Source organism: Atta colombica, unplaced genomic scaffold (genome assembly GCF_001594045.1).
Source record: "Atta colombica isolate Treedump-2 unplaced genomic scaffold, Acol1.0 scaffold252, whole genome shotgun sequence".
In the NCBI taxonomy this organism is placed as follows: domain Eukaryota; kingdom Metazoa; phylum Arthropoda; class Insecta; order Hymenoptera; family Formicidae; genus Atta; species Atta colombica.
In genome coordinates this window covers 629186-644063 of record NW_017259351.1, presented here as the reverse complement: position 1 = coordinate 644063, position 14878 = coordinate 629186, and the positions used below count along the sequence as shown (strand labels likewise).

The window sequence follows — 14878 nt, the reverse complement described above, 5'->3', positions numbered from 1 at the left end:
ATAAATATATATATATATATATATTTAGTTTAGATAAATATCCAGCTTGGCTCGTAGTCCCTTCCAATTATTTATTTATTAATTTTACTGAGCCTTTTTATCTTATTGTATTTATCTTATTGTATTTATTTAAAACAATAAAGTAGAACTAATTCACTGAAGAAAACTGTTAAAGGTTCAAATTTTGTTTATTAATTGTAAATTCATATGTTAATGCGAATACTTATATCATATATATAATAATAAGTAATTTAAGCTTAGTGAATATAATTCAAGCTCAATTAGATTGATATTAAATAATTCAATCTCAATAATATGATAAAGAATAGATTGATTCGATGTAATTGTTTTTTAAAATATATTTTATATTAAAATGTAGAATGTTTGATAATTCTGCTGTTCAACGCTTGTGGGCAGGTAGAGCGGACTAAATTAAATCGAAAATTTTGCAATTTTCGTAATAATAACAAAATATTAATTATTAATAAATATTGCCGAATATTGATTTTCGATAATTTTTCATTAAAATATTATCAATTTTACAGAAAAACAACAAGAGACAAAAAATTCTTCATTTTTTTCTCATAAAATTCTAAGAATTTTTTCAAAATTTTTTATCAATTTTTTAGTACTGCATTTTCTTATTAGCAACTATTTTTACCAGCATGTAAGAAAATGGTACTAAAAAATACTAAAAAAATTTTCAAAAGAAGAATTAAATATTTTTAAATTTTCGTTTTCATAAGAAGAAAATAAACAATTTTTTGTCTCTTGCCGTAAAGTTGATAATATTTGAGTAAAAGATTATTAAAAATCAATTCAGCAATTGTTAATAATATCTTGTTAATTATCCTGTATCATTTTGCAATTTTTGCAAAATGATACAGGATTTTTCGACTTCGTTTAGTCTGCTCTACCTGCTCACGAACGTTGTCAGCAGACTTATCAAACATCTTGTATATTATGTCTTAACGCACTTAAAAGTAAAAATAAAAGATAATAAAGTATTCATATTTTCTAAATAAATGAAATATAGTAAATTAAAAAATATAAAGGATATATATATATATAAAGTAATTGAGTAAATGAAATTTTTGTCTATAGATATTATAATATAAAACAGTGTTTGTTACAGTACATTAAATATCATTTTATTATTCTTCCTACTTATCCTACACTGAGAGAAAAAATTGTTAACTTGACTAAATGCGTTTTATTTCATAATGATTATTTATTTCATAATGAATATTTATTCAAATATTTATATATTTAGATTAATAAACTCTTGTATTTAAAACTTGTTATTTGTTATTAATAAATATTTAGTTGAATTAACAAATATTTGCTTTTGACCGCTACATTTAGTTGAATCAATTAATACTTTTTTAAAACAGCAATTTTTTTCTCAATGTATTCTTAAATAATTATTCAGGATTAAATTTTATTTAAATTGGTGTAGAGAAAAGTAATAAAACGTATATATATACTGTTTTCGAAGATATTTCTTGTATTGTTTATTTGCATACACTTATTTGTTACTAATAAATTTGTTACAAATATTTTAATGTAACGCATTTGTCATACAATTTATTAATCTCGCTTTTTTATAAAAGACATTTTACGATTATTAATTTTTGCTATTTATCTCAATGCATCGACTTTAGCCTAAGCTTTTATAACTTATCCATACGTAATAACTGGATTTTATACCAGTTAAAATAGGAACATGATCTATTATACGTTTTGTCAAGAAATAGAAAAATTTGATCTTATAATTATTTTAAAATTGCGTCCAAAATTTTGTGTCACTTAAAATACTTAATTTTGAAAAAATAAGTTATACAAAAAATGATTCTAATAATTTATAAAATATAAAGATATATATTCATTGATGCACACAAAAAAATATCAATTTTCTTTCTTTTAGTAACGGTTTTTTAACAAAGAATGTTTTCTTAATAATCTTAAAATATACTTATTACAAAAATATACTTATTACAAAATTTTAGAAAAACTCATTGTTATGTATTTAAAACAAGAATATTATGAAATTAATTGAAGAAATGAATTTTCCATAATAAGCATATTCAGTTTGTTTTAATTAAATTAACTTGATTGAAATATTAAATTTGCTAGAATTCAGAACACATTTTTAATAAATTTAATGCTTCGGATGAAAATGATACATTTGCTGATATAATGAAATACTTGAAATAAGTTATTATTACTTGCATAGAGTAATTATTACTTGCGTATTTTTCTGTGTGCATGTGAGGGAAAATTATTCCTTTTGAATCTTGCATCATTCATCTGAATTTTTCATCTTTGCATGCTTTGAGATGAGATTCAGTAACGAATCGTTCGAATCGTTAAAAATATACGTGATGGGCCTTGAATTTTATCGAATGGTAATCAATTTAATAATTCTCATTTTATTTTTAAATTAAACTTTTGTTCTTTATACAGTAATATTTATATTAATAAATTTATTCTAATTTCATAATATTCGAGACTTTTGAAATCTAAATATTGTTGACTTAAGATTTGTTAAATTTAAATTTATTTTCGAATATTTATATCTTTCATTTCAAATACGCGACATTTATTCGTATATTAATGGAATTATTATTATTATTATTATTGATAATTTTTCATTTATTAATATTTAGTTAAGTTTATTAATATGATGGTCCCATCGCGACGCGTTCGTGTTTCGCGCATATAAAATTTTACACTTATTGCCGGTGATATTAGTAGTCGACAATAAAAGGAAGGATTTTTCCTTATTGTATCTTTTTCTGATATATATATCTATTTCTGATATATGAAGCCAGAATATTGGCCAGCAATGAAAGGTGAGTTCAATCTGGCCAGAAGAAAGAAGAGGATCTGTACGAAGTAAGTTGGTGTGTAACCAATCTAAGTTTTTCAAAGTTATTCAATGAGACATCGATTCCATTGTCATTTCTCACTGAGTATATGTGTGAAGATAAACTGATTCGGGAGGGTAACATGCTCGCAAATTTCGAGTTCTCATATTTTTTTTAATTGTTTATTTAAAATACAAAAATAACAACAAACCATAGGGCTAATAATTAATAATTTACAAAATTTGCGCTTGATTATTCGCGCTGACTTTTGTTAGCCCCATTATTTGTTAATTCTTTTATATTTTAAAGACTGAAAGTCTGTTTTAATTTATTTATTATTCATTTATTTAATGTAATCGCGATTAGGTTATTCCGTTGAATTTATTAGTACGCGATAGGACATTAGCTACTGCGTTCAGAAAGCAACTTTGTAATTGTTGTAAAATTCTTCAATATGATTGACTTATATATTTAAATTCATAAGGATCCAAAAGCAAGAACCAATCATATGGGAGAATTTTACAAAGCTGTTTTCTCTGCTGAACAGTTATTAACGTATTATATTCGTGATATTATTACACATGAAGTAATGTAGGTAGGAATATACGTGTGGAGATAGGATACGCGAATAGGCATGAATAAATGAAAATACGGGTAGGTAGGACAAACATGAATAGGTAGGGATGAACACAATCATTTTAAATTAAAAAATTAAATTATTACAAATAAAATGATTTAAATAAATTTCGCGATGTAATTAAATTTTATTTTAAAAATAAAAAAATAAGTATAATAAAACTAAAAGATATTACATAATATATCTAACTGTGACATGTAGGTAGAAATACGTAGACATATGTACATACTTGATAATTAGAAAAAAGAGATTAAAAATTAAATAAAATTTTAAATTAATTTTAAACTTTAATTATATCTAGTTTGCCGTTCCAATTATCAAATAAAAATAAAACTTAATTATATATAATTTTGAATTTCATTGAATTCAGCTCCCCTGAAAATTGAACTTAATTTCTTATAAAATTCTATACTTAAGTGTATAACGCGTTAATATTGTAATTAATTTTGATATAAATAAATGTATTCTTTTTCGGTACGCCCGAATCCGGGCATCGTGACAGCATCTATGATGGGCAATTATTTATTATGTCTTTCCATAGATCTCTATCCTTGGTACGTGCAATCACATATTGCAGAATTAGTTAACCTCCCTTTTTATTTAATTAATGTACCGGCCCTTTAGTCTTCTTCTCTTGATCTTATCCTGGACCATATTTATTATAAGAACGTCGTTTCCTCGTAGCATGATGTGGTCCAAATATTTTAATAAGGTTTTATTGTGATGTTTACATTTAACCTCTCCTTGAGACTGAGCTTTGTTAGGATTGAAGCATTCATGACACCTCAGCATTCTCCTCCAGTACAACATCTCGAAAGCGTCATTGCGCCGTCTGTCTACTGTCTTTATGGTCCAATTTTCTGAGATGTATGTGATTATGGGGAAAACCAGAGATCGAATGAGTTGTCTTGATGTATCTTGATATTCCTCTATCCTTCCATATGCGCGTTAATTTGAGTATTGCAGTTTTAACAAGTGTAATTCTACATCGAATTTCGCTTTCACAATCGCCAGTGTTAATTATTCGGACCCCGAGGTATATTAGGTTCCTAATCCCGATTTTAATCCCGTTAATCTTCTTGTCATGTTGATTTCCCTTTTCATTTGCTCTGTCGACGATCAGTATTTTACTCTTTGACGCATTTATTTTGATGCTATACTTTTTACTTGTCTTCTCCATTTTCTTCAACAATTCTACCATTTCATTTTCCGAGACAACCAGTAACGTTGTATCATCTATGTATCTCAGGTTGAATATCTTTCTTCCATTTATGGAGACATTCTTATCCTATCTGTGTGACCTCGCGCACTATCCACTCTTCGTAGATATTGGACAGGATTGGTTATATGATGCATTCCTGTCTTACTCCTGACTTTATAGAATTCATGCTCCTTTCCACCAATGCAAATGTAGATTAACTTTAATCTCAACTTACTCTTCGTTCAACTTACTCTTCGTCTTTTTCTAATTAGATTAGAAAAAGACAAAGAGAAAATTGAAACGAGATTAAAATTAATCTATTTTAGTAGAAATGAGTCCGCTACTCATCAGTCCGCTAGTTGTTTACTCTGACTTTAGTTCATTGGATATGTAGAGATTATGATTAGATTTAGAAGATGTGGGGGACACCGAGTATTATCATGATACCAGAATTTCTCTCGCTCACATAGTGAAAGTCTTTTGGTAAAAAACAGTAAAGATATCTCTATGCATTGAATTCCCTCAATTTTTCAATAATTTGGCAAATGTTTAGGATTTGTTCCCTTGTGTCTCTGCCAGGCATAAATTTAGCCTGTTTTTCCGATATTTGTGAATGAATGCATGTTTTAAGCCTTTTTAATAATCCATAACAGCATCTTGCTTGCATGTGAGATTAGGGCGACAGGTAATTGCTGTAGTAGCTTTGGTTTTTTCGCTCTCTTCTTGTATTGGTATAAATACAGATTTTATCCAGTCATTTTCCTGAATGCCATATGTTACTGTGAATAATAGCATGTAGCATATCAATTCCTAGTTGACTTGTAACTTTTAACATTTTTGAGACAATATCGTCCAGTCCGGATGCTTTTCCATTCTTGAATTTCTTGATGGCAACACTTATTTCTGTTTTAAGTATATCTTAAGTATAAATAAATATATACAGATATGATAATATTAGGTAATATAAAATTTATGTAAACTCTATGTCCAGGAAAATGCCATCATGTTTACTTTTGTAATTTGCGCAATAATTATTAATAAATTATACATTTATTGGAATGTTTATATTCGGATTGAATGTATCTATTCAATATATGTAGCATTTATCTTGTAGTAAATTGTATTATAGCAAATTTATTGTTGCTTCATTGACGAAAATTACACGAAATCGACGAAATATAACAAAATTGTTATTGATTTAACAAGTTTGGTAAATATTTAATTTTAAAACTTTTTTTAATTTGAATTTTATTTTAAATATCAAAAATTTTGAGTGACTTTTAAAATTAAAAATTTGATGTTTAGAATAATCATCAATCTTTCTTTGTATTTAGTAAACAAATTTATTAATGAGTCAGTAAAGATTGAAGCTTTGACTGAGGCAATGATTGAAGTTAAATATTAACCTCTTGTTTGCTTTTTGACACTTATATTTTTAACATTACAAAATTACAAGTATATCTTAGTAATTGATTTATTATATACAAAGACTTCATCGCTGTCTCTCGCGTAAGATGTATGCCTATAAATACGTAATTTGTATCGATGGAAAGTAAGTTCGTAATTATTCTTATCATGAAGAATTAATCTTTGTCGCTTTCTGTAAAGTCCATTTATAAAATCTAGTTTGGTGTTCCGTTCGAGATTTTTGTACAGGAATTAATCCCGAATTTTCTTGTCAGTTTCTGAAAGTAATAATTTTACCAATGATGATTCAATGACAATTGCTATATATTTTAAAATCAAGTTGTGAAATTAATTTAATGGTGTATTTTAGAGTACATTTTCGTCGTTTTTTTAATTTTATTAAATATTCTCTCACTAGTAATAATGTTAATAATACTATTTTAATGACAATAGGAATTTAGCATTGCATAATTAATATGTACAATAATTATTTGTTTAAATTCAAATTATGAAAATAAATAAATTTCAGTTTTATACAAATAATTTTTTTATTTTTTTATGATTGCTTTAACAAAAATATGGTTACGAAAATGTGTATTTAATTTTCTAACTGTTATTTTAAAAATCATTTTTAACTATTGGACATCTCATTATTCTAGAATAAATTATTAGGATTAATTATTAATTGATATGCGTGCGCGCGCGCGTGTGTGTGTGTGTGTGTGTGTGTGTGTGTGTGTGTGTGTGTGTTTCTGATAAAATATGGGCAGATATTATGAGATTATATTTAACAAATTTTGATTTGTGTTGATTTAGATAATTTTTATCAAAATGCTTTATATTTTAATAATGTTATCGTAGATGAATTTAGTTAAAGTTAAAATGCTTTTACATAAATGACAGCATGCATTAAATAACTACTCATAATCTGTACCGTATTCGCGACCGCCTTTTTTCTGATTTCTTCGCATAAATTTCGCTATTAAAATTTCGTTTGCTTTAATTAACTTTCAAAATGATGTCCGTTTTAAATACCATCGATACCGATTACGAGGACATGATTTACAATGCAGAAATGAATTACGATTTAAAAGTTAGCTACTTGTTCGAGCGACAACACGGTGAAGATATTTGGCTTGCAAAATTTGTGTAGAGTAGATAGTAAAGAGAGCTCACTACTGGCAAAATAGTTATTATGTATTATTGCATCTATAAAAGTGATTTATGTCTCTGAAGAGGGCTCAAAAATGAGCCGAAAAATATAAGCGCGTTATTGTAATAAAAAATTTTGTATTATATTTGTATATTATTTGTACAACGACTACCGTGCCGGACTCCTGTCATCTCCAAATTTCTTTTGAATAATAAGGGGTCCTTGTAGATTAATTTATGTTTTACAATAATTTTGATTTGTAATGAAATTTTAAAAAATAACGACATATTTATATTTTGGTTTAAAACGAATTAGGAAGATTATTGTTCAATATGCTAAACAAAATAATTGTATAATATATACAGTATAGTATTGTCAAATATAATAAACATTAATATTTCATAATAAAAGTAAGAATACTTAATATATATTATGTAGATAAAAATAAAAGTCTTTTTTGAGGGAATAAAAATATTTTCTAGATCTACATATAAATTATGTTATTATCTATATATTAAATAAATGATTATAAAAAAAATATAAAATAACAGAAAATAAAAAAATGACAGAAAATTCACAAAATAAAACTGTATATAACTTTATTGATGAAACGATCTTTACATATAATAATTATTAAATTATATTATAACATACTATATAAATGCCCTTTTATGTAACCATCACCAAATGTATAATATGCTGTTATATTGATATACATATATAAAATATATATAATGTCACGAAACAGTTCTTAACCCCAAGGATGATGAGCAGGTTTCTGTAAGCTCGCATGCTGAACTGCAGCTGCTATTGCGTTTTCTTTTGCAGCTATTATATCTTTTTCCTATTTAGATTAAATGCACATAAACACATTAAAAATAAATTGACGTCAGGAGCTTATAACAATTAATATAATAAAAATGATAACAATTTTTAAGTAAGATTCATGTCATATTAATAATTAATATTATTAACAATATTCGTGAAAATAACTGTTTTATTTTATAGAGAAATATAATAAAAAGTTTTGATAATACTACCTTAGCTTCCTGCTCACTCTGATTAATTTGCTTATCAACATCCTGCTTTCGTAATTCTGCGGCGGTGTTAGCTGCATTTCTTTGGATTGCTGCAGCTGCGGCGGCTTCTCTTGCTGCTGCTACTCTCTGTGCAGCTGCCACAGTATCCTTTAGGGTTGCTAATCTCTGTTGTAATGCCACGAGCTGTCGGGCGCTAGCTTTAGCTTCGGTCTCAGCATGTTGTGAAATTTCATGCGATCTGCATAAAGTGGAAAGTTATAAATGCGCAATGTAAAAAAGATAGATAGAAAGATAGTGAATGTCACGTGGCAGTCTGCAGTAGAACATTAGATGTAATGACGAAAAACCAGAGTGAATTAATTATTTGTATACCTCGCGGCAGCTTCCCTTGCCGCTGCTTCCTTTGCCAATGCAATTTTCTGCTGAATCAGCGCGGCTTGTTTCGCTTCCGCAACTTTATGCTGAGCTACGGCAACGTTGTTGTTTGCCTCTTTTGCTTGTTGAATCGCTTTTAAAACTTCGGGTGGATACGCGATGCTGGGCGTACCGGGTGCCGGATCCTTCAACGCCTGTTAAATTGATAGCGAATATATTCCATAAATTTTACGTATGATATAAAGATACAGATTTCTATATAACTTCTATATGTATACACCATAAACTTCTATAGAAATCTGTATAGTACGCGCGATGTAACACGAAGTGCGTAAAATAAATGTGCGTACCTGAAGTGCCACGTCGTGCGTAGCTTGAACTTCGACCTGTGTGAGCGCTACGTCCGGAGACGTCGGTGGATTCCAGGCCGAAGTCGCAAAATTCGGAGCCCACGAAGGAGCGAAGGCTGGCATGAACCCAAAGAAATCAGGCGATCCGAAAAATGCTACTCCGCGCTTGTTTTTCTTTGATTCCGATTTCAGCTCTACCACGGTCGCAATAGCGGACAGAAGTACGATCTGCAATCAATTAATACTTATTCTTATCGATGAAAATATAAGTTAGAAAAGATTTGTTCACTGTTTTTGTCTTAGATTCTGTGAAGTTTTAGAATTCTTTTCAATATTTGCACAATATAATAGAATTAAAGAACAGTTTTGTTAAAGTAGCCAAAAAATGTAGCTAAATCTGAATATAATTTTTTGTTGGATCATCAAAATAATTATGTAGGACATTAAAGCTAGTTGCTAGATATCAAAACTTTTTGCAGTAATGTTTGAAATTTCTATGTAATGTTTTGATAATTCAATAAATTTATTTTCAGATCTTTATCTAACTAATTTTTACTTTAATAAAATTATTCTTTCTATGTGTTAATTTTGAAAATATAAATTTTTTATTTGTTACGATATAAAAAAATCTTATTCATAAAATTTGTAAATCTGATAAAATATAGATGTGCTTGAGTTACCGTTACGATGATCTTCATTTTGCAAGAAATATTGCTGATGATACTGAATTCTCACTGGTGGGCCTCTGGTATATATACAACTCGTGATACGAGGAAGAATGCTATAGCGCCTTCGGGATAATCATAGAATTAATTAAAACTATTAAAGGTGTCCGTAAAAGCTCATGTATCACAAACAGAATTATAGGCCTTTATTGTCTAATGATGATTTTCTGGAAGGCGTATGCTATACAATCACTGCACACGAATCCACTTATGTCTTAGAAATCGATGGACAAAGATCATATCTCGTCTTCGAATTCAGGAAGTAGTTAACTAGTTGTGAGTACGTACCAAGTACTTCCGCTTTAACGTAGACAAATAAATTTAATAGATCGAGAGGACATTCGATCTCTTGATGAGGTGGTATTGTTTATACGTGTGTATTGTTTTGTATGGTTATATATGATTATATATGATTCTATATAAGATAGTTATGAAATAAAATATAAATAAAATCGATATAATGAAAATTAAGAAAATTAATTATTAATTCTTTAACGAACTAATTACAATTAAATATCAATTTTATAGATATTAATATAAATAATCTAATAATAATATTACATTCATGGGATAAATATTACAACCAAGTTAAAACAAAAATACGTTGCACTTGAATGATGTAATTATAATATGGGATAGTAAAATGAAAAAAATTAATCACTTGTATAATAAAATACAAAGAAATTAATAATTTGATATAATATCCACACACACATATCATATACATATTATAAAACATAATAACAATATAATTAAACTTATATTTATAATTTTTATTAAATTTTTATACATACATTAAATTATATTTTTAGCATTATTTGTTTGATATAAGAAATTTGAGTTCTCTTTATAAAGTTATTATCTTATCTTTTTGAAATAAATTTGTAATATATTTGTCAAAAATTAAAATATTTGTGATATAATTTCTAATATCAGATATAATAACTATCTATATATTATAACAGTGTAAATAATAAGAAAACAGAAAAACTTAAATAATATGTGAAATCTATTGTGTGTTATTTGATAATTACATAATAGATAATAAAAATAGGATGTAACAATAACGAACGTAAATGTGCATAATTCTTACTTTTTTCTAAGAAAGCTGTAGAAAAAAATTCAGATTTTCGTACACATAATATCGATACAAGATTTTACGAGGGAATTTGGGAATTTGAGAATATGCACACATAATATGTTTCTTAACTTAATATTTACTCAATTGTTCAAATTCCCGTCAGATCACGAAAAATTTCTGCATTTGTGGGAGAACGTACTCGGCCGCTCAATATACTTGGTTCATAAAAAGAAGCTCCGTCACCAGAATCTGACAATTGTTTTACATTCGATTTAAGAACTGTTTTCTTAGATGAGTTTTTCTTCAATTTCCGGTCATTCACGGAAGAATTCGGATCTTTGTCTTCGGAGCTGTGTTCGCTTTCAGTCTTGGGATTTTTATAATACTTAGCAGCACGAAGATAATCATTTTTCTTCGGTGATTTCTTAGTGAATGAGAACTTCTCAGTTTTTGCGTGTTTAGAATATTTTTCAATCTTGGGTTGTTTGTATCCAAAAAACTCCTCGTAGATCACTTTGGGCGACGTTTTAGTGGATATGTCAGAACCATAAGCGGTGCTGTCTCTATAATCCGTCTTTGGTACCTTACGATTTTTTCGGGAATTACGGGATTCTTGACTCTTCAACTCTTTGGATTGTTCTTGCTTTACGCGAGATTTATTTCTTTGTTGCCGTTTAGAAGAACTCGAATCAATATAACTGTCTATTTCTGGCACTTCTTTCACATGCACGTATTCTGTAATTAAAAATATTAATTTAATATTTTCATTATTGATTTATTACTTCAATTAATAAAAATATAGTTTTATGTAAAAATCTCTATAGATCAAAAATAACTTATTTCCTGCTTATTTTGTGTTTATATAATATCATATTATTTTAAAATTAAAAGAGTTTATTATTTTAAAGTTCTTTTCAGAGATAAAGTTATTAAACAAAATTTAACAATATACAATACATAACGCTTGTTGACAAATTTTAGATAAAACTAATATTTATTAATTTAGGTAAAACTAATGTAAATTCTAGACAGTATATGTATATACAATACACATAATTTGTCAGTTTCTACATACCTTCTTTTGGTAGCTCTTCTTTATAAGATTCTTCGAATTCTTGCTCAAAATCTTTCTGGTAGTACTTGGATTGTCTTGGAGATTGTACTTCGGAAGAATCTTCATTGGTTTCCTTGCGTTTCTCCTGTTTACGGCTTTCTTCTTCATCCTCCTCTTCCTCATCCTCCTCTTCGAACGAATCATGCGATGGTTTTGAGGATTCAATGTATTCACGATTTTCTGATGGTGAGTCTTCTTCTTCTTCGTCATCGTCTGATGAATAATTCTTATAGCTGGAAAATGGTTTATCCTCAAAGTCATCGTCATCAGAGTATGTTCTATGCTTTCCAAATTTCTCGTCGTACTCTTTGAAAGGATAAGACGTTGAAGGCTTGAAGTCACTTTCCATTGGTGACGCTTTGAAATGTTTTCCTGATTGACGCTCAACATCATCCTCTTCGGAACTGCCATCATACTCCTTATCCGAATTTTGGTATCCTAGAAATAATATTTCTAGTATAAATATTTTAAGCTTGTTTTATTATTTCAAATTAGAATTTAATAAAAACTTCAGTTTATTATCAAAATATCTGCAGTATATTGATATAAATAATTTTTAATATTCATTTTAATATTCATTTTAGAAAAATTAAAAATATGTCACTTTTTAATATATCACATAAATTAATATTTTAATTAAATTTTTTTACTTTGAATACACAAATTAGAAGATAATACACACTTTCATCATCTCTAGTTTCATCGTCATCATCATCAGGTTGGGGTGTATGTGGCTCTGGATTTTTCGTATTGATAATTTCTGCATCATTCAGAATGCCTTGCGTTCCGACAGAAGGATGAGCGGTATTTTGTCGCACATTAACAGTCTGCACATTGTCATTACGCTCCTTGTCAAAATGCAATTGTGGTTGATTATAAAGGGATTCGTAATTGCCTTGCACTTTAGGAACATTATTCGTAACAGGGTAAGCTTCTATACTGGCACCTTTGTACTGCGGAAATTGTGGGCTACCATTGGTCGTCTGAATTGGTATAACTTGACCCTGAAAACTCGATAGAGGCGAAGAAAACGGCGAAATGTTACTTGATTGAAGTGCTAAGTTCAATTTTGGCCCAGCTGCAAATTTAAATCCCACATCTGATTCAATTGGATAGTTCGAGCTTAGTAAAAACGGCTGACTCTCGAAAGTGGGCAAACCTTCCGAGAGATCTAAATTGCTCTGAAGTTGAATGATTGGGACTGAGATCTTTTTGCCATTCATGTCTACAGTGGCTTCATCTTTTTGCCTAGGGCTTTGGGTTATTTTATCCGATGACGGAGTAATGCTTGACGCAGTTGGAATGCTCGATGCGTACACATGCGCGTAATCGGTAATTTTTGGCAGTGAATAACTCATTTTATACACTGGCGCCTGGACAGTAGGAGAAGAAATGCCTTGGGGGATAAGCTTGCCGATATTGGCGAGCGGGGAATATTCGAAATCGGAAAAGCTGGATAATTCAATTGGTTTTTCCTGATAGAACGCATTGTAGTTAGGTGAATAGATGCCCTGCAGTTTTTGATGTGACTGCGACACAATTGATTTGGATGCGTCCAGCGGTTTCTCGATACTCCTTGTAGCTTTGTAAGCATCAGGATTATTCAACATACCAAAATACGGAGTCAACGAATTGCTCCGATGTGATTCTGTCTGGTGGATGGATGGAGCAACGTAGGAAAGCGGCTGCTTTGGCACGCTGCCATATGCATGGGAACCAGGTCCATGATTCGTCCTGGTATAAGGCACTCTCTGAATAACTGATGCTTTGACGTTTCCATAATGAGGCGATAGTCTCAAGTTAATATCCTGAGGCGACGGGATTCTTAGTGTAGTTTGAATACCTCTTGATTGCTCCTGATTATTAGAGATATTGTGGGTGGGACCTACGTGTTTCGATTTAGTAGACGTTGCTGACGTGACGGAAGCTCCCGTCGAAGTCACGACCTTTGTGGTGGAACATATCGCAGACGTAAAGAGAATGACGTTTACGATCTGGAATGTATTCAGCGCACACGCGCTTTAAATTATATTTAATATGAAAAAGTGTTAATAAAAATGGAAATATAATATTGCACAATAATTTGTTTGATTAATTTACGAAATTTAAGTTTAAGTTGATATTCGTGTAAATTATATGTGTAATGAAAACGGTTGAAAAACATGAAAAAAAAACGATGTTTTTCATGTTTTGCTAAATATCTAAAAATTTAATTAGATACAGATCTAAAAATAATTTTGTTGGATTAGCAATATAATTAATATAAAATGATATCTCAAAATAGTCATTAAAACGTCAAAATTTTTTATAACATTGCTCATTATATTTGAGCGTTCTACATAATTATTTAAATCTAAAATTATTTTTTTAGATTTAATCTGTATCTTATATCTAAATGTTTAAATAATTTAGGAAAATTATTCTTTTTATAAATAAATGTAGGAAAGGTAGGCCCCGAAATTTTTTTCAATGTTTTTGACCTAATCATAAATCAGAAATATTAATGACATTATTAATACACAATTATCACAAGTATATGATAAAAGTCGAAAAAGATTTCATTGCACAACGTATCCATGAAATTAAATCACTTTTGGAAGTAAATCACTGTTTACAATATTATGATACACATAAACGACATGCGGTAAACGTTATTTAAAATAATTGGGAAACTGAAAAAAAGCACGTACCAACATGATACTCGTACAGTTCGATACGAGTAGAAACCAAAGTTCGATGTTAACTGATTGCGAACGACATTCTCTCATCTTTTATATTCGGCGTTTACTGATGCAAGACAACAGAATGGGTTGGACTTTCCTAAACTTTGTAAAAAGCGTATCAAGAAAAACCGAGTCAAATTACTTCGCTTCTCCCTGATCAGTGAAGCCATGATCGTAACTATTGATCTAGCTTTTTATTAAC

The 14878-nt window shown here is 29.0% G+C and overlaps 2 protein-coding genes across 2 annotated transcripts; both read right to left on the bottom strand.

Annotated features, from left to right (window-relative positions):
* Positions 1-7852: 7852 nt before the first annotated feature.
* LOC108689010 (protein TolA-like) lies at positions 7853-9737 on the bottom strand. The gene is made up of 5 exons (XM_018195591.1): positions 9714-9737; positions 9034-9261; positions 8681-8877; positions 8309-8546; positions 7853-8112 (listed from the first exon to the last, which is right to left on the bottom strand). Exons 1-5 carry the CDS (start codon positions 9729-9731, stop codon positions 8020-8022), a joined length of 774 nt encoding a protein of 257 aa, XP_018051080.1. The 5' UTR covers positions 9732-9737; the 3' UTR covers positions 7853-8019.
* A 1250-nt stretch (positions 9738-10987) lies between these two features.
* LOC108689012 (glutactin-like) lies at positions 10988-14675 on the bottom strand. Its single transcript, XM_018195593.1, has 4 exons — positions 14644-14675; positions 12636-13947; positions 11915-12391; positions 10988-11574 (listed from the first exon to the last, which is right to left on the bottom strand). The coding sequence occupies exons 1-4, from the start codon at positions 14647-14649 to the stop codon at positions 10988-10990; spliced, it is 2382 nt and encodes a 793-aa protein (XP_018051082.1). The 5' UTR covers positions 14650-14675.
* Positions 14676-14878: the final 203 nt, after the last annotated feature.